The 19,975-nt window shown below is 36.2% G+C and overlaps 1 protein-coding gene across 5 annotated transcripts in view; it reads right to left on the bottom strand.

The window, feature by feature from the left end:
• Nucleotides 1–19,975, bottom strand: part of RB1CC1 (RB1 inducible coiled-coil 1) — an 83,808-nt gene that overhangs the window by 53,469 nt on the left and 10,364 nt on the right. For 4 of the 5 annotated variants that reach the window (XR_015695646.1, XM_014074838.2, XM_014074829.2 and 1 more), the window contains exons 3-9: nucleotides 18,587–18,716; nucleotides 17,972–18,098; nucleotides 17,715–17,885; nucleotides 14,100–14,302; nucleotides 12,412–12,841; nucleotides 6,390–6,560; nucleotides 3,835–4,019 (exon numbers count right to left, since the gene is read on the bottom strand). Coding sequence is in view for 4 of the 5 variants with exons in the window: in XM_014074838.2 (XP_013930313.2) it covers nucleotides 3,835–4,019; nucleotides 6,390–6,560; nucleotides 12,412–12,841; nucleotides 14,100–14,302; nucleotides 17,715–17,885; nucleotides 17,972–18,098; nucleotides 18,587–18,657 (1,358 nt within the window). In the remaining variant the exon portion in view is untranslated. Of the gene's footprint in view, nucleotides 1–3,834; nucleotides 4,020–6,389; nucleotides 6,561–12,411; nucleotides 12,842–14,099; nucleotides 14,303–17,714; nucleotides 17,886–17,971; nucleotides 18,099–18,586; nucleotides 18,717–19,975 lie in introns of those variants that run through there. The other variant, XM_087707066.1, reaches the window with a different exon arrangement.

Here is a 19,975-nt window from a genome sequence, read left to right as displayed (position 1 = left end):
CCAACCTTCCTTTTCTGGGGAAGGTTGTTGAGAAGGTGGTGGCGCTTCAACTCCGATGGACCTTGAATGAAGCGGATTATCTAGATTCCTTTCAGTCTGGTTTCAGGCCTGGGTACAGCACGGAAACCGCTTTGTTCGCACTGATCGATGATCTCTGGCGGGCTAGGGATAGAGGGCATTCCTCTATCCTGGTGCTTCTTGACCTCTCAGCGGCTTTCGATACCATCGACCATGGTATCCTTCTGCGACGTCTAGAGGAGGTGGGAGTGAGAGGCACCGTTTTACGTTGGTTCTCCTCTTACCTCTCTGACAGGTCACAGTCGGTGTTGGTCGGGGGGCAAAGGTCAACCCCTAAGCCCCTCAAATGTGGGGTGCCACAAGGTTCGGTCTTGTCCCCCCTCCTATTTAACATCTACATGAAGCCGCTGGGTGAGATCATACGACAGCATGGTATAAAGTACCATCAATATGCAGATGATACACAACTGTATCTATCTGCCCCGTGCCAGCTCAGTGTAGCGGCGGACGTGATGTGCCGATGCCTGGAAGCTGTCAGGATCTGGATGGGGATGAACAAACTTGTGCTCAATCCTGATAAGACTGAGTGGCTTTGGATGCTGCCCCCGAAGGACAGTCTAGACAGTCTGTCCTTGATCCTGGGGTGCGAAAATTTACACCCCTCAGAGAGGGCCCGCAATTTGGGGGTCCTCCAGGATTCGCAGCTGACACTGGAACACCATCTGTCGGCTGTGACCAGGGGGGGCTTTGCCCAGGTTCGCCTGGTGCACCAATTGCGGCCCTATTTGGACCGGGGGGCACTTCAAACGGTTACTCACGCCCTTGTCACCTCAAGGCTGGATTATTGCAATGTGCTCTACATGGAGCTACCCTTGAAAAGCGTTCGGAGACTACAGCTAGTCCAGAATGCAGCCGCACGAGCTACATTGGGTGTACCGAGGTACACCCACATTACACCTGTCCTCCGCGAGCTGCACTGGCTACCAATTGGTCTCCGGACGCAATTTAAGGTATTGGTTATTACCTTTAAAGCACTACGGCCTATGGCTTAGGACCAGCGTACCTGCGAGACCGCCTACTGCCACATACCTCCCAACGGCCGGTAAGATCCCACAGATTGGGCCTCCTTCGGATGCAGTCAGCCAGACAGTGTCGGGCTCCCGGAGGAGAGCCCCCGGAGGAGACCCTTCTCTGTGGCTACTCCGACCCTTTGGAATCAGCTACCCCTAGAGGTCCGGACCTTACCCACTCTCATGGCCTTCAGGAAAGCTGTTAAAACCTGGCTATTCTGGCAGGCCTGGGGCTGTTGACCTTACTGTTAAGGTCCAGCCCCAATTAGAACGAATGCGTGTTGTGAATTTTAAACTATCCTTTTTATTCCCTTTCTTTTTTCTTTCCTCCTTTGTAAGCCGCCTGGAGTCCTTCGGGATTGGGCGGCATATAAATTTAATAAGTAGTAGTAGTAGTAGTAGTAGTAGTAGTAGTAGTAGTAGTAGTAGTAGTAGTAGTAATAATTATTATAATTATAATAATCTGACCAGTTTACATGCAATATTGGTCAGGCAACTGAATGAAATTTTACAAAAGGGCCAAATTGATGAATGGTTGACAACTGGAAAAACATACTTGATTCAGAAAGATGCAACTAAAGGAACAACACCTGAAAACTACAGACCAATAACATGCTTGCCAACAACCTTCAAATTACTCACAGGCATTATTGCAGATAACATGATGGATTATTTGGAAACAAACAACATCTTGCCAGTAGAGCAAAAAGGGAACAAAAGAAGGAGCAGGGGCACAAAAGATCAGCTTCTAATTGATAAAATGATATTAGAAAATTGTAAGAACAGAAAAACAAACTTGAATATGGTCTGGATTGATTACAAAAAGGCATTTGACTCACTGCCACATAGTTGGATCATAAAATGCTTAGAAACAACTGGCATTAGCAAAAATATTACATCCTTTACTGAAAAGGCGATGAAACAATGGAGAACTGAGTTGGCAGTAGGGAATGAGATCTACGGAATGGTTAATATCAAGTGAGGAATTTTCCAGGGTGATTCACTTTCACCTCTTCTCTTCATCATCGCAATGATCCCACTATCAGTAATCTTAAAAAAAATGAAATTAGGCTACCAAACAGCCAAAGCAGCTGAAAAAATTTCACATTTACTATATATGGATGATTTGAAACTCTATGGAAAGTCAGAAATAGAAATCCAATCATTGACAAACACAGTCCGAGTATTCAGCACCGATATTTCAATGCAGTTTGGCATGGAAAAATGCGCCACTGTATCCATAAAAAGGGGCAAAATCACTGCATGTGAGGCAATTGAAATGCCCAATGGCCAATTAATTAAATGCAAAGAAAATGAAGCCTACAAATACTTAGGCATTCTGCAGTTGGATAACATCAAGCATGGAGAAGTAAAAACTATTGTCAGGCGAGAGTACACCAACAGAGTTAGGAAAATTTTAAAATCTAAATTGAATGGTGGAAATACAATCAAGGCCATAAATACCTGGGCAATACCAGTTATAAGATACACAGCTGGTATAGTTAACTGGACACAAGCTGATTTGGACCGTTTGGACCGAAAAACCAGGAAACTAATGACAATGCACTACAGTTTACATCCACGTGGTGATACTGATAGACTATATCTGCCCCGAAAATCAGGTGGCAGAGGATTATTACAAGTGAAGCAAACAGTTGAAGAAGAAAAACATCCACTGGCTGATTATTTAAAAGAAAGTCAAGAACATCTATTAATCGAAGTAAAGAACAAAAATCTACTGAAGGCCCAACAGACGAAACAAGAATACAGAAAAGATGTGATAAAATCAAGAATGGAGAGTTGGCAGAACAAAGCACTGCATGGCCAATTTCTGGAAAAAATAAAAGATAAAGTGGACAGTGAACAAACTTGGTTATGGTTAACAACAGGTACATTAAAGAAAGAAACAGAGTCACTAATCCTGGCTGTGCAAGAACAAGCTATCCGCACAAATGCCATTAAGGCCAAAATAGAAAAATCCTCTGATGATGCCAAATGCAGACTTTGCAAAGAAGCTGATGAAACTGTTGATCACATACTCAGCTGCTGTAAAAAAAATCGCGCAGACTGATTATAAATTGCGGCACAATTCAGTAGCACAAATGATCCATTGGAATTTGTGCAAAAATTATAATATTAAAACAGCAACAAACTGGTGGGAACATCAGCCTGAAAAAGTCACCGAAAATCAGATGGTCAAGAACTTGTGGGATTTCCGTATACAAACCGACAAAATACTGGCGCATAATACACCAGACATCACACTGGTTGAGAAAAATAAGGTCACAATCATAGACATCGCAATACCATGTGATAGCAGGGTCGCCGAGAAGGAACATGAAAAAATCGCAAGATACCAGGACTTAAAAATCGAAATTCAACGACTATGGCACAAACCAGCAGTGATAATTCCAGTGGTAATTGGCACACTGGGTGCTATTCCAAAAGCACTGGAATTACATTTAAAACAGTTAAAAATTGACAAAATCACCATCAGTCAAATGCAAAAAGCCGCACTGCTTGGATCTGCACGCATATTACGAAAATACGTTACGACGTCCTAGGCCCCTGGGTGGGGCCCGACTAGTAACCAATGCCAAATCCGGCGAAACAACTGGCCGCTGTGATACAATTGTATAATAAATAATTTGGGATATACGTTCTAAACAGTATTTATAATAATAGGACACATAAAATTAAAAAAAATACATAGGGTGAAATAAATTACTGCAATAGCTTCACTTACTTCAGTCGGACTTGTAAATTATTTGCAAGTTCTTGTTTGGCAGTAGTACATTTTTGTTTAATATCTAAAAGTTTCCTGTGGTTAGTTAACATGATCATCAGTTGATTTGCATGGCTCAAGCACAAGTCAGGTAGTACAGAAGGATCTTTCAAGTTCTCTGCTCTCTTCTGATTAGCCAAAAATCCCTTAATAAAATAAATTGACGTAAGAATGGAAACATTTTATGTTCTCTGTGCCAAATAAAAAATATGTTAATTCATTCCCAATAACTTCAGAAGACTTTTTTTTTTTTTTGCAAACCAGAATCAGCTATGGAAATGGATTGGTATCCATACTAATAGCTAAAATGGTTTCAGAACACTATAGTAGCCCTCCTCTAAGATTTGTAAAATGATAGATAATAGTCTAGATCAGCGACCCCAATCTTTTGGGTGCCAGGGACCCGTTCCATGGAGGCAGGTTTTTTTCAGGACTGGGATCATGGTTTCACACACCACTCGGATCCCGCACATGCTGGATGCGGGTTCGCTGGATGGGACTTTGCTCGCTTGCACAGATTGGTCCCTGGTGGGCTACAGACCGATGCCAGTCCATGGCCTGGAGGTTGGAGACCCCTGTTCTAGATAATTGCTTCATATCTTCGTATAAATATATATTCTAAAGGACACCAAATGACTTTATTATCAATAAAAACAGCAGGTAATTTAGGTTTAACAAGGTTGCATTATGTTAGAAACTAAGTGAAAGAATCCTTATAATATATTGCCACCTACTGACCATACTGAATAAGATGTTATATACACATGTAATTATGCAATAAGAAACTACCTACATTTATTTTCTTATTTTTGTTTTAATTATATCCAACCTCACTTAAATACAGAAATAATTGCACAGTCATTAACTGTATTTTGGTTAGTTTTCTCACCTTTATGAATAAATTACTGAATACTAATTTTGCTACTAGTTTTAAATATTTGGAGCTTTTATTACTAGTTTTTTCATTAGTATTCTATTATTTGTATTTATGGTGCTATCATAAACTACTTTATTAACTCATATTGATTTTAGAAATATTTATACATTTTTATTGGAACTTTTTAACTTTTAAGCAGTTTTGTACAATTGTATTCAGTGATAACACAAAATATCAAACTATCTGATTACACCTGCGACCAACATTTCAATCTTCATTTTCCTGTTGTTTTCAATTGGCATATTAGTAAATTAAATTAATACTGTTTATGCTCTGGTTTTAAAATGCATTTTATTAAGAACCAAATAAGTGCTCCAGTGGTTCTAGAGCAAGAGGAGGCACATATGTACTGCTTGGGGAAGAACTTTTGAAAAGGACAACTACAAAAAGCATTGTGTGGCAAGATGGTCCCAGAAAAGCTACTCTTAAAAGCAAATAAATAAGGAAAACCTTTAAAATTTGGGGTGTTTAGCTTTGAGATCCAAGCCCCTATAACAGATTGTAAGAAACTCTAAATCAATCTAACCTAGGAAAAAGGAAGATTATATAAACTAATATATGTTAGGACTTTGCAACTGTTTGAAATGGATGTTTCTCTGAAAGGTTTGGCATAATTAGTTTGAAGGCTTTTTCTGGTTATCCAAATTGTGTATACAGATAACTCCTCCAATAAGACAACTAAGTTAAATCTTCAAAGTAAACATGCTGAGCCTAAGTTCACTCCCTTGAGTTATTTATAAAAATAATAAAGGCATTTATTTTATTATTAATATTCCTATGGTGCTCTACTGCCCATGGATCCAAGCATCCATCACAGAAAAAGCAGAGAATTAAAAATAAAAGAATAATAATAAACAATATACATCACAATGGTACTGAATAATAGGGGTAAGTAAAGAAAAATCTTAACACATCCCAAAAGACACCCTAGATGCTTCCATCTAGAATTAAGATTTTAATTCTTTACATTTAAGAAAGAGATAGCTCTTACATATGGGGCAAACTATTTGATAATATTATAGAATTAAACTATTTCTAATTGTTGAATTGCAATTTCCTTATGCTTGACTATAATGGCTTATTCTTTGGATAATTCAGTTCAGCAGCTCCTGTATAACAAACCTCTAATTCAGAAAAATAATAGGAAATTTATTTGTATACATCAGATGAGCATTATCTCAGTATAAGTGGCATTGATTTCAATCATGAGAGAAATGCTAAATAACACAAAAAAGTAGGATTGCATCAGAGGTACAGAACTGAAATTTAACTTGAAAACCTCTGGTGATGCCTTCAAAGGCTTCCAGAATCACTGGGAGTTGGGCAGCAAAAATATTTATACTAGAACATCCACACCAAAATCAATGCCTGAACTAAAGAATGAGGTAGTGAATTTCATACTGTGGTAGGAAGATATCCGTATCTGTGATTTTAAAAAAAGTTTAATTTCAAATTTATGTTCTGTTAAGGTAGAGGAAGCAGCTTAATCTAAACAAATCCAATTTATTGAACTATTTTCAGAACATACTATTATTATAAAAAAGGCTATCTTGCCTTATTCAAAACAACTACCACTTACCTGAGCAAGTTCTTTTTGTTCATTAACGAGCCTGCTGCAGCTAGCTATCATCTGGTCCAGCGCATAAAGCCTATCCTCCAGTCCTTTTATAGCCTTCATGTTCTGATTATCTAATTTGGCAATCGTCTGTCTACAGTCTGCCAAAAAAGTCTGAATAATTCTTGGATCAAGCTGAAAAACAAAAAGACAAATTTAATGACTAACCGCTTCTTATGGAAAGGAAATTATGGGGAAATTATTATCATGTGTGGGTAATCTACAATTAGACTCACAGTCTAAGACCGGTTGAAATTAAGTAATTCAAATCCTGACCAAGGATCCAAGAATTTTTAAGGTAATGTCTAAGAATATAGGCAGTTCCAAGAAGGATGGTATTTTGTAAAATGAGGATATTCAGGTCCAAAAAAAATCAGTATTTCCTGATATTGATGAAGCCCTGTAGATAGTACTCTGAGGATTCTAAGTAAGATTGGTAGAATAGATTTCTTTTTCCATAAGGATTCAACTTTGATCTGCAAGTCTCACTATTTCATAATTTTCCAATTGTTTTTACTCAATCCTAGCATCACCCAGAATAGCAATGTCAATGAACCAGGCTTTATTTTCAATAACTATTATAACAGGCATGTTAGGTACAAGGTGCCTGTTTTTTTGAAAGTTAAATTTTCCTTAAGATCTCAACCTGCTCATTTTCCAAAATCTTCTCAATTTGATGGTCCAGTAGTTTTAACTACATTCAAATCCAAGGCTCTGGAAAAGCTTCCAATAAATTCTGACAACTTGATCATGATGCTGCTTGTAGTGTTTGTGAAATTTTGTGGTAGCCACTGATCAAAATGGTAAATTGTTTCATCCTTTTCACTACAAAAGTGACATTGGCTGTTGCAACATTTGAATTTTTGCCTTCATGAAATTAGTTGGCAAAGTTTGTTGTGAGTCAAGAATGTTTTTGAACACTCCTGATCTTAACTAATTCTATGTGAATTTTATTAGTTTTCCTTTTATATCCTTCAAATATTGATCATGCATTGGCTTTTTCTTCCAATTAATAAATTGGTTTTCAATTTCAGGCCACGTTTTCTTCCTCCATTTTGTTTAATCTGTACAAATTCTCTATCCACTTTAGCTCTTTGCATGCAGCCAATCAGTACTACTTTTTGGGTGTAAAGCATAGTGCATTGCCCTTAGTTTTCTTGTTTTCCGATCCAAATTATCAAATTCTATCTGGGTCCAATCAACTATTCCTGCTGCATATCAGATAGTAGCTCATGTATTAATTGCTTTAATGATATGTCCATCATGTAGCTGTTTTCAAAATTTTCAGGACTTGTTGATTCTCTGTAGCACCTGAGCTCATTATACCGAGATTAAACTTGAAACTTTGGAGGAATTTCCTGATAGTGAGAATGATTAATCAATAGAACAGCTTATCTCCTGGAGTTGTGGGTGTTTCATCATTGGGAATTTACAATTTGTTCAGGATGATATAAGCCCTTGGCAGAGGGCTGGACTAGAAGACCTCCAAGATCTCTTCCAGCTTTATGATTCTACAATATATTTAGTAGAAGTATTTTGATTGATTTTGTAATAAATTGGAAGCTTTCAAATCCCCAAAATATTTGTAGGCTTCTTCGGGTACCACTGCTGTTATCAAATCTTCATTGTTAAGCTGAATTCCATCATCTTCAATAATTTTCCTGCCATTATAGCTATAGTTGCGTACTTGTTGATGTTAAATTGATTTCTAATATCTTTATTACACTCCCCAATGATACTTTTAATATCATCAAGCAACATTGGTCTATTCTTGGGAAGGACTTGATAGGTAAATAAAAATATCAAACCCAGGCTAAACATCTGGCTGATTGTGGAACCAACCATAATACACATCTGCATCCAAACACATGCATTGTAAGTAATGTGATGTAATCTGAAACTTGTACATTTTAAACTAGATTTTCTTAATAAGAAACACATAACGGGTAAAATCAACCTTCATTTCTTAAGCAGAAGAGATTTTCCTTCCCTCCTCTTCCACTGGAGCACCATAAAACATTGAAAAATGGCTTAAACAAGATAGCCCAAAGGGAGTGCCATATATAAAAACCTATTGTAAAAGTTGCAGGAAAGTAGAACTGGATTTAATGAGATTTATACTATGAAATTGTCTTAAAAGTGCAACTTTAGTAAACTATTTAAGTCTTGCTGTATTCACAGAGATTAGTTTTTTTAAATCATACAATCCTGGTTACTCTCAAAACAAAATCTTTAACTGTGTCTTATTCTGAATGTTTCTTCAAAGCAAATGTCTACGTCATGCCCACATATTAACATGTTAGTATTTAATATTATTAACCTACCTCATCTAATGAAACAGACTGAAATTTGAAGTTACCACTTATAGTACCATCCCTTAATCCATAAATTAATTCAATCCAGCAACTCTTTAAAATATTTAAAAGACAGCACAGATCAACTCAAAATCATTTGTATTTTTATACTAATCCTGGATATCTTTATGCAATTCAATTTACTACATTATTCTCTCTTTAAACACATAATAATAAAATCCAGCGAAACAACTGGCCGCTGTGATATAATTGTATAATAATAATAATAATAATAATAATAATAATAATAATAATAATAATAATAATAATAATAATAATTTTAGCATGTTGAATTCATCTATCCAGAGATATTCTTAGGGCGCTTACACAGCAAAACATGTCTTAAGTATTCTATAAAATTTACAGTAACTTAAGGTAGTCAGCTATTACTTCCAATGGTTGAATAAACAGTATTCCCTGAAAACCATGTGCATTTGAAGGACAGAATGCACATTTTTTTTTAAAAACCATGAATGCATCTTTAAAAAATAAAGGGCAAACTCCTCAATAGTGAGAGCTGTAAGCCAACTAGATGACTATGGGCCAGTCACACACTAGGGATGTTCAACATCTTGCCTCTCTGTATACATATACATATTTATATTTTTAGTGCCCTTTATTTAACAAATAGTTTGAGAGGACTGAGGGAATCTTTAGAACATCCATAAATACTGGTTTCATTAAAGACAGTAATTGATAAAAATCAAAAACTGTTTTGACCAGTTTCAATCAAGTTTAATTTTATACTGCCATACAGTTAGGAAAAACATCTCAATGTTTTATCTCCCTACACCCTGAAGGGAAGAAGGGAAGGAAAAATTAAATTTCGCTTAACATTAATTTATACCCTATCATATTACATGTTAAGCAAACAACTGGACATTCACAAAAATTATGTTCAAATTGCTGGAATCAATGCTACAATAATTATCAAGCCAATAAAAATTAACAAAAAACGCATTTGGGGAAATGACATTTTAAGGTTCTGGAGAACTTATAGGTCATGGAATCTAAAAAAATAGTTACTACTTTTCATAATAGATATATAATTAATTACAATTATACATTGGTTGATATTCTTAAATGACATGCAAAGTGGTCTAGGAATAAACATAAATCTGGAATAAACATTTGAAATACAGAAGTACATGGGAAGACGTAATTGTCAAATAATGAACCAGATGTTTATTACTAATATGTTCTGGCCCCCAGTTAGCTCGTTCCAAAACTATAGCCACACGAAGCTTGCAAAAGATTGTCTTTATCAGTCCCGGCTCAAGCTGGCTGCGAGCCCAAAATAAACATAGATAAAGTCTCTGGCAAAATGTTACACAGCAAATGCAAAAACAAAACTCTTACAGCAAACCAGGTTTACAGAAAGCAAATCACTTATCCAAGTGCCTCTTTGAATCATGAACACTAACTCGAACAGGAACGGAACTGAACTCACGAACAAACAAACTTGACTTCTGCAACCAGGGCGTGGCACCATCAGTCCTTTTATCTGTAGGAGAAGACTCTAACGAGCAACAGCTGTGTGTTATCACCTCCTATGAGTCCTCAATTGTTCCTTACGTCGGTCAGCTCTTCTCCTACGTGCATAATAACTCACAGGAGGGTTCTTTCTCAGCCTCTCGTCTCCTCCCCACTGATCCAAGGCTCAGTCATTACCCGGGGACCAACTAGTCTCTCTCAGCCCTGCTCCGAGTCAGACCCCTGTCCAGAGCCCTCCTCCTCTTCCAAGCATGATTCATAGGGCCCCTAGCTGTCAGAGTCTGATAACAGCTCCAAAGGCTCCAGCCGAGCCACAACACTAATATATGTGTAGACATCAATGTCAGATGCCACACAATTGTAGAACATGTATTACTAAGATCAACTTGAAGCTATATGATAGAATATAAATTTCAGAAACAGATTAAATGCAGCTATCACAAATTTGTTACTGTACTTTACCAACTATTATGCTGAATAGGGCTATGAGTTTTAAAACTAATATGTTTGAACTTTACCAGTCTGACAAAGATATGCCCCACTGCTGTTACCAAGGATTCAAAGATCAAACAAACAAATTTAGCTTGAAAGCCCATACTTTTGGTCCTGTGTACTTATATCAGTTGATAGTGGATTGAAGCTTGAATGGGCAGTGTGATTAAGTCATTTGCATGAATAAATTTAGGAGAGCCAACTTCATTTTTCATATTATTGATAAGAAATTACAGACTAATATGCAATTAATCAGAGAGCCAGACTGTTTTCTAGTTCAGATAAGTTATTCACTTGAATTTTTTTAATCAATCTATCATGCTACATATGTTTGAATAGAAAGCAACATTCACCCTTTTTAACCAACAGGGAAATTCAAAATATCAGCCTTTTAGCAGGCTACTAAGAAAAAAATATCTTTTATTATCAACATTGGACATGAAGAAAATCAACTGAGAGGCAAACGGAATAAAATAACTTGGTGGAAGAGTGGAGAGGTCTGACAGCATTATTGATAAGCCTTCAGAGAACTTTTTCTCATCTATGGCTATAAAGTGAGCAATATAATATAAGTACTCTTCGACTTATGATCACAATTGAGTCCAAAATTTTCATTGCTAGCAAGTTTGTTTTTTTAATTTTGCCCCATTTTACCATCTTTCTTGCCACAGTTAAGTTAATCATAAATACATGCCATTTGCCAAACATCTGAATTTTGATGATTTGACCAGAGGCTACAATGATCACAAGTGTGAAAAACAGTCAGGAGTCACTTTTCTCAGTTCCATTGTAACTATGAACAGTCACTAAATGAATGGTTGTAAGTTGATGACCACCTATATAAAGATACTCTTATCCTTACCTTGAACATTTGACACTGCTTTATTTGTTAAGGTATGTGTTGTGGCTCGGTAGGAGCCTTTGGAGCTGCTATCAGACTCTGACACAGAAACCTCCTGTGGGTGGTTTCAGGATGCTCACAGGAGAGGCTAACAAGCCGCTGTGGCTCGTTAAGGATCTTCTCCTGCGGATAAAAGACTGATGGTGCCACGCCCTAGTTGCAGAAGTCAACGGTCGTTCGTTCCATTCTGTTCCTGTTCTAATCAAGGTTCCCTGTTCGTGTTCATGATTCAAAGAAACCAACTTGGAGAAATGGTTTGCTGTAAGAGTTTGTTTTTGCATTTGCTGTTTAACTTTTTGCCACAGAATTTATCTATGTTTATTTTCGGCTCACAGCCATCTCGAGCCGGGATTGATAAAAAGATTTCCTTTGAAGTTCTGTCTGGCTGTCGTTTCTGAACGAACAAGGTGGAGGTCAGAACAGGTATGTATATTAAACTTTTCTGGAAAAAATATGCAAGTAGCATATTATATAAATATAAAAAAACCTTATGTACACCCAAAATAATTATATTGGGAGACAATGCCTGGGAAAAGAGACCACAGACAAAAACCATCTTCCTCTTCCACTGGTAATAATCTATGCTGAATTGCAATTATCATTTTCAAACCAACATCAAAAGGCCACTTTAGATCTAACATCCTTTACGTTACTTGCAAGAAAAGTTATACAGGATAAAAAAGAATAATTCAGAAGGTTATAAAGCAGAACACAATGACATTTTTTAAAAAAATCATTAACTTACTCTGCTCATGGAATCAAAACATTTCCTGACCAAGGACTCAACATCATTAGGTCTATCTTGAACATTTATCCAGTCTAAAAGTGAAACATTAAAAGAAGGCAGATCATCCTCGTTAAGCTCCATTGAAATATCTCTGTCTTGGACTGTATATTGACTAGCTTCCCTATTTTCATTCACTTTTTCAAAATCTGGATCATCTGAGGTTGGATGTTCCACCGACTTGCAAAATGATGCTATCAATAATTGTTTGTTCATTTTAAGTGTATCAGGAGAAAGCATAACGTCAGCTGACTTCTCATTTTCAGTGTCTTCGCTTTCTGTTCCTCCATGATCAGTGGAGTCCATTCGTTCCAAACACTCCCTGTAACTATGTCTAGTTAGGCACTCCAGCAATGGGATCTTGGCCATAATAGAAACAGCAGCCCCTAAGCTTGGGAAAATAAATAAACAAATAATGTTAAGTATAAATAAACAAAGATGATGCTTTTTTAGTAATTTCACTATGTTACCTTATCAGACAATGAAATATTAAATATGTTTTGACTTAATTATATCTTCACTACAATTAAAAATGTTTAATGTACCTATGTACTTTAAAAGAGTTTATCAAATAATCTGAAATGTTTGTCCAAATTTAAAGTAGGAAATCAGGTAAGTACAAATTAATATTTTGCACTATTATAGCTATGTTATGTATTTTATGTGAATCTGCCATTGAGTCAGTGTTGACTCAAAGGTCAAACTAGAACACATACAGGTAGTTGACAACCTATTATACCGTTTAGTGATCATTCGAAATTGCAATGGCACTGAAAAAGTGACTTAGGGCCGTTTTTCACACTTATGACCACTTCAGCATCCCCATGGTCATGTGATCAAAATTCTGATGCTTAGCAACTGTTTCATATTTATGTGAGTTGCAGTGTCCCAGGGTCATCTAATCCCTTTCTGCAATATTCTGGCAAACCAAGTCAATGGGGAAGCCAGATTCACTTAACAATTGTGCTACTAATTTAACAACTGCAGTGATTCATTTAAATAGGGCAAGACTGACACTGCAATCACTACACCAAAATGCCTTTCAATGTTACATCTATAAATACATTAATTATACAGTAATACAGTTTCCTTCCAAATTTTGAATGGAAAGTCTGAATATAAATTGTGTCTGAAGATTAGCTTTTCAAACATTCAAACATGTAGTCTACAATTATCCATCATCAACATCATCATATTAAATAATAAAGCCTTAAAACCTATTGAACTATATGGGACATTTCCTTATTTAAAAAAGGCTATCATAATTTGTATTATACTTTAATGTTATGCAACTGATCACATAAATGCTTTCCAGGTTAAGTATTAGTACACAAATAATAAACCAGCAAATGAAATCCACTGCAAACATATTTGCAGTCATCTGTTTTTTGGGTAATACACCAATGACTATGTTCCATTGAATTCAGAGGAATCTGGTCTTTTACAAGTCCAAACAAATATATAATCACATTTTCAGAAGTCCTGAGTAATATAATTACAATCACTCACTGCTTTCCTCACAATTGGTATTAAATCTCAAGCACCAGAATTGATGTAATGAATAAAGTCAAAATAAGTGTACAAACTCATAAAAACTTAAGTTTTCAATAGCAATGGCTTCTTACTAAAGAGTCTCAATGCAAACTTACTGCGTAAGTTTCAGTTTAATGTCATCTATGGATTGCAGGTAACTTGAATAAGCATTTTCAAATTTGAAAAGCAATTTTTGATAAGAATATGTGCAATCTTCCAAATTTGCCATTATAGCAGCCCAGCCTTGGTGCTGAAGATGTTCATCATGAACGAGGCCTTCACAGAAGGAGCAAAGTTTTTTGGCTATTTCATACATTTCCTGTATAAACAAATATGTTAAATATCAATAGCCTATATTTTCTAGTTAAAATATATAAACCTAACACACATTTTTCCAAGGAAAGAAATATGGAACATAAAAAGAATGTAACAAGCAAAATGTGAGTCTTATATGACAAGAAATGCCCTTGAAAGCATGTGAGAATAATAGTTTTAAAGAGATAAACCACCTAATATTTTTAGTAAACCTTCTCAGAAGAAATGTCTATGTGACATTAGCAATATAGTTCTCATTTTTCTGCAGTACCTTTTGTCTTTTTTGCAGATAAAAAGAAAAGCATGTTCATATAGTGATGTCTTTCATTAAACTCCCCCCAACCCCCAACCCCGCCCAAAATACAAGCAGTTTCAATCCCAGCTAATTTTCAGGATAGGTAACTATTTTAATTTCTTTGCTTTTCTCATCCATTTTGTATTTCCATTACAGGCAATCCTAAGTTACAATCATTCATTCAGCGACAGTTCAAAGTTACAAGGGCACTGAATGCATGGTTGTTGCAGTGTCCCTATGGCAATAGGATCACCAAATCTGATGTTCCTAGCCAGCTTCCCTTAAGCAAAGTCACTTGGAAAGCTGGCAGTAAGTTAGAACTCACAGTCACACGAGGTCACTTAATAAGCTGTGTGGTCCTTGCTGAACAATGGCAACCAGGATTGCCAAAATTGCAATTGTTGAGCAGCACACAGGCATAATTTTGCCCTTTATAACATAGCAATTCCGATCCCAATTGCTATCACAACTGAAAACTACTCATATCTACCTTTTAGCCTGGGTTTGTTTGGGGGTATTTCTGATGTTGAAGAGGATCAAATTAATTCAATAGATATATTTATATTACATGCAGTCACTGACTTATAATGGCAATTTGAGTCAGAATTCCTTCGCAAAGTGCTGTGGTAGTAAAACACACACTGGTTAGCAATAGCAACCCTGTGAAATCCAATTGCCATAGTTAACTGAATCCCATGGTCAGTAAGCAAGCAACTTCTGGCAGCTTCCCATATCAAAGTCAGTGCCAGCAGGTAAGTGTGGGTCCCAGGCCAGCAGTTGGTAAGTGGCTACTGCTGGCTGGGGGAGAGCACAAGGAGGTGCACAAGGGTGAATAAGACTGTTTTTTTTTGGGGGGGGGGTAAGTGGCTGACACAGTGCAAATACAGAGGTTGGGCTAAAGTGTTTTTTGGGGGGAAGGGGGGGCGAAACTTACTCTAGCCACTTGCAATCTTCCCTATCAATATCAGCCTTACCAGGAAGACCAGAGGGAAAACACAATTGGATAAGTTCATTCTGTTTTATTGTAATTCTACAATAACAGAAGCTTGTAAATCTGAAAGCATACACCTCCCATTGTCTTCTTTACAGTCTGAGAAGCTATAGAAGGCCCCTTCGGAGTCTATATGCATTCTCTTAGCTGATTGTTCCCTGGACAGCATTTCTTTGCCTCATCTCTCAAAGTCTCTCTCATACCTCATTGCAACTGGTTTCTCCACTGATTTCCTTGGGAAACCAGCAGGGAAGGTTGCAAATGGTGATCATATGATTGTGGAGCACTGCAACCAGTCATAGGTGTGAACTAGAAGCCAAGGGCCCGTCGTAATCATGTGATCATGGGGGCATTGGGATGGCTGGAACACCTAGAACTGATTGCAATCATCCTTTTGAATAATCACTGAACATGATTGTAGGTCAAGAACTACCTGTAATAGAACACAAATAAGTGATAACGAAAAACAGCCTGTTCCTAATATATAATTTGGGAAAAGGGATGATTTTAACAACATTCCCAAGTGTCTTTCACAGCTTTAATTCCAAAGAGAAAGCTATTCAAGAATATACCCCCATTCCCAAATTATATATTAGGAAATCTTTATTACTGATTTTTGTTTCTAATAAAATTAGCTCTGGAATAAACAGAAACATGCCATTAAGAAACAAACAAACAAAAACTCTGTATCTGTAACGGGAATTTTATCCCTTAGCATAACTTTAGATTTCTGGTAAAACATACTTGTCCTTTCATAAGCACCAGCACTATAATAATTTATATATGTGAAACCAACATTGTTTCAAAATAATAATGTGGCAGCTCATGTTTATTTTGCTGCTACCCCTGACAATTTTTTTCTACTAAATACAAAAATTCATTTGATAATTTCAGTTATTCACAGGAGAAATAATGAATCTATAAAGACAGCAAAAAAAATAAAAGCCATATAAAAAATTATCTCAGCAGCTTTCTTTCATTAACATTGAATGTTATGACAACAAACATAACAAGTTCATTTTTGAAATATTGCCATCTTCTTATCTTAATTATTAAAAGAGAGAAACAAAATAATGTAGATATTTAGGAAACTGTATTGAATTGTATTGCTTTACTGGTTATTGTTTCCTAGCTATTACAGGCAAGGTACTCCCCTATTATCTACTGTTTGACATATCTCACTTGAAATGCCAAAAATTGAAAAATACTTATTCTATCATTTCCATTATCAACTGCTACTTAAATTTCTATTTTTAAGGGATAGTGGTGGGGAGCTCTTCCTGAAAGAATTGAATTCTCTAGTGCCAAAAGTTTCTTTATTTACTTGATGAAGAGAAGATGTATGAAATCTAGGTATTTTAATACACAGCCAAGTTTCTTTATTATGCAAACACAATTAAGGTGTTCACACAACTCAAGAACCTGCCTTTCCCATAGCAAAGAGTACATTGGCTTCTATGCTATACTTTACCCTAGTCTCCCTCTTTAAAATGAGTAATCTGTTCAAATTTACAAGGGGTTTCCATTCAAAGAAAAGAAAAATATTTTTTTAGAAACCTAAAGAAAAAAATGGATTTAGTAAGAGCATTAAGAAATAGATATTACAGGAGCTGTACTTAAATACTCCAAGTACATTCACTGAGCTTTTGCACTTCTGAACCATCAATGCCTTTTCTACATCAAATCAAGCATGCTTCATGTGTGGACTTCAACTCCCAGAATACTGAACAATGTCCATGCTTGCTCTAGAATTCTGATAGATGAATTGCACATATTTGGAACATATCCAATTTGGGTAGATTATCATAGTCTTTGCCTTTTCTCACAACATTCATCCTAAGATTTAATACTTTAGTCTGTAATTATTTCTGGAAAAAAATTAATCTGATAATTATTAACACAGGAGATTCAAAATTTGTAACCCATGTTTTTGTTCTTTGTTCTGTATTTTAATGTATACTTTAATTCAATTAAAGTATACCTAAAGATACAAAACTTATTAACATAAAGATGAAAGAATCAAAATATCTGGATATAAATTATTTTACAACATTTTAGATTAGCTGTGTTTTACTGCACATTTCTGTCATAAAACTGCATAAAAGTTGTTCAAGGTTTTAAGTTACTTACCACAGCAAGCTGTGTTCGTGAAGCTACTGTGTGAAAAACTGCAGGCATCATAAGGGATTCTTCAACTTTTATTTCCATCTCATTTTCTGCTAAAAATGTTGTTTTAGGTATAGCTGGAGGACGTTCACACAAGATCATTTCTTTATTGAAGAGGAAAATTGGGTTTGTATCCTATATTAAAATAAAATCAGTTATTTCAACTTTCTTTTCATTATTGAGTAATTTAAAATATTTAAAAAAATTATCTGAATATTTACCGTTCCAGCACTGTAACTACAGACTTTTCTATCAGCTGCCATACATTCACCTCCATTGACAACCAGTACCTGATATTGAATGGCTATCCTGTATTTGTTTTGGATTGCTTGTTTAAGATCAGCCACACTAATAAAACAATAGAAAAGGCAGTGTGTGCATCAAATGGTTTTGTAAAACTCAAGAATTTTTATTTAAAGTTTGAGGAAAAATGTTAATTTTCATTTTGCCAACCTTTATTTTGTTAGCAGCAATAAATACACTTTCAGGATCATGCAAAAGTTTATCCAAAATCTATAACAATAGACATATGATATTCTATATTATCACTATTATAATAAAAATACAGTTCATGTGCTATGTTTTACAAGAAAAATTAACCAAAGGGGAAGATATTTTCAAGCAAAATCAAGAGAGGTTTTCTAGGAAAGATTCAAATATGTCTCCATGTAACTATATTAGTGAAAGGCTTATTCCATACACCACAGAGAAGTTACAGATGTATTTTAATAATGGTTGTTTCAATTATCAATTTCAAAGTTTGCAATACTTAAAGACAGAAGGTTAATCTAACAAAATATTACATATAGAAGGTTTATTTTTTTTATATGCCTTACTTCTGTACTGCAAGTTCGGTATCAAAGGTAAGGGTAGTTCCAGTGTTGACCAGAAATACATATAACTTCATGATGACTTCTTTAGTTTTCTGAAGCTTATACCTTTGACTTTGCTATTATTATTTTGAAACTGCAAAAAACAAAAACAAAAACCCAACTCCATAACAGTATTAGTCATAAATACTGAAATTATCTGAATCATTTAGCTCTGTTCAGATGTTATTCATACATAGATTACATGACAAATATAAAAGACACAGAACCAACACATATCTGTCTTGATATCCCTATATGGAGCAGGTCTCCATTCATGAAGAATTTTATTTCTGTTCAAATAGATAAAAACAGAAACCTCCTGCAGGTGATATAGACTGTATTCCATTTTGTCTTTTCTCTTTCAACCCTCCAAGTGATAGGCTGCATTGCGCTGAGGGATAGTGCCTAGTCCAAGTCACCCAGTGAGCTTTTATACCTGAAAGTGGATTTGAACCAGGGTCTTCCTAAACCTATTTCAACCACAATTCAGCCTGGAATTTAGGTCATTAAGTGGGCTACCATGTAACCTGAATTTAGGTCCTTAAGTGGGTTACCATGTTTAACACCGCATCCTAGCTTTTTCATGTCTGGACATTAAGCAACCACTTGGGTCATTAAACAGATGGAAAGAACTGCCTACTGAAGCGAAGGGGAGGGGGGCAGGCATCTCCTTCCCTTGCACAGAAGGGAACTGTAGCACTTGGCTAGAAAAAGGAAGCTTGAAACTTTGTGATCTAAGCCTTCTTTTCTCCGGCCCTATACTGCAATTTCCCTCTTGCCTGCTGGAGACACGCCGTCCCAAGCAGGGGGAAATCAATCCATTAGACAGTGCTTTTGCTCTCAAACAGGCTGGGTGAAGAAAACTCTTTGTGAGGGACATTCTTCACCTAGTCTCTTTGAGAGCAAAAGCACTGGCTACCACGGAGACTCTGCTCCTGCGTGGGTAGAAATAAATCCAACAAGTAGCTTTCAAGGAGGTTGGCTTAAATCAATCCACCCCAAAATCCAAGCAGAAATCCAAGCTCGGATTTCAGGATGGATCTTTTTCAGCTAGCCCTCATGTGGTGGTGACTTGCGGCCTTCCCCGTTGACTTATTGGGGAAGCTGGCAGAAAGTATTACAAATGGCAATCATATGATTGCAGGCATATAATTGGCAACTTGTCTTTAGTACAGAGGGGTACTACAAGCACCCAGATTGCAATTGCGTGACTAGAGGGGTGCTGCAACAGCCACAAATTTGGCTATGGCTCATAAATCCCATCGTAATTTCAAATTTTAAATTAAGATAAAGAGAATTATACCTAATGCCATTTATTTCTGAGAATAGAGGAGGGGGGAATGGAACTACTAC

This window comes from Thamnophis sirtalis, unplaced genomic scaffold, assembly GCF_051295495.1.
Source record: "Thamnophis sirtalis isolate CommonGarterSnake01/CBP01778 unplaced genomic scaffold, rThaSir2_p1.2 scaffold_2, whole genome shotgun sequence".
NCBI classification, from domain to species: domain Eukaryota; kingdom Metazoa; phylum Chordata; class Lepidosauria; order Squamata; family Natricidae; genus Thamnophis; species Thamnophis sirtalis.
This window is presented reverse-complemented; position numbering and strand designations above follow the sequence as displayed.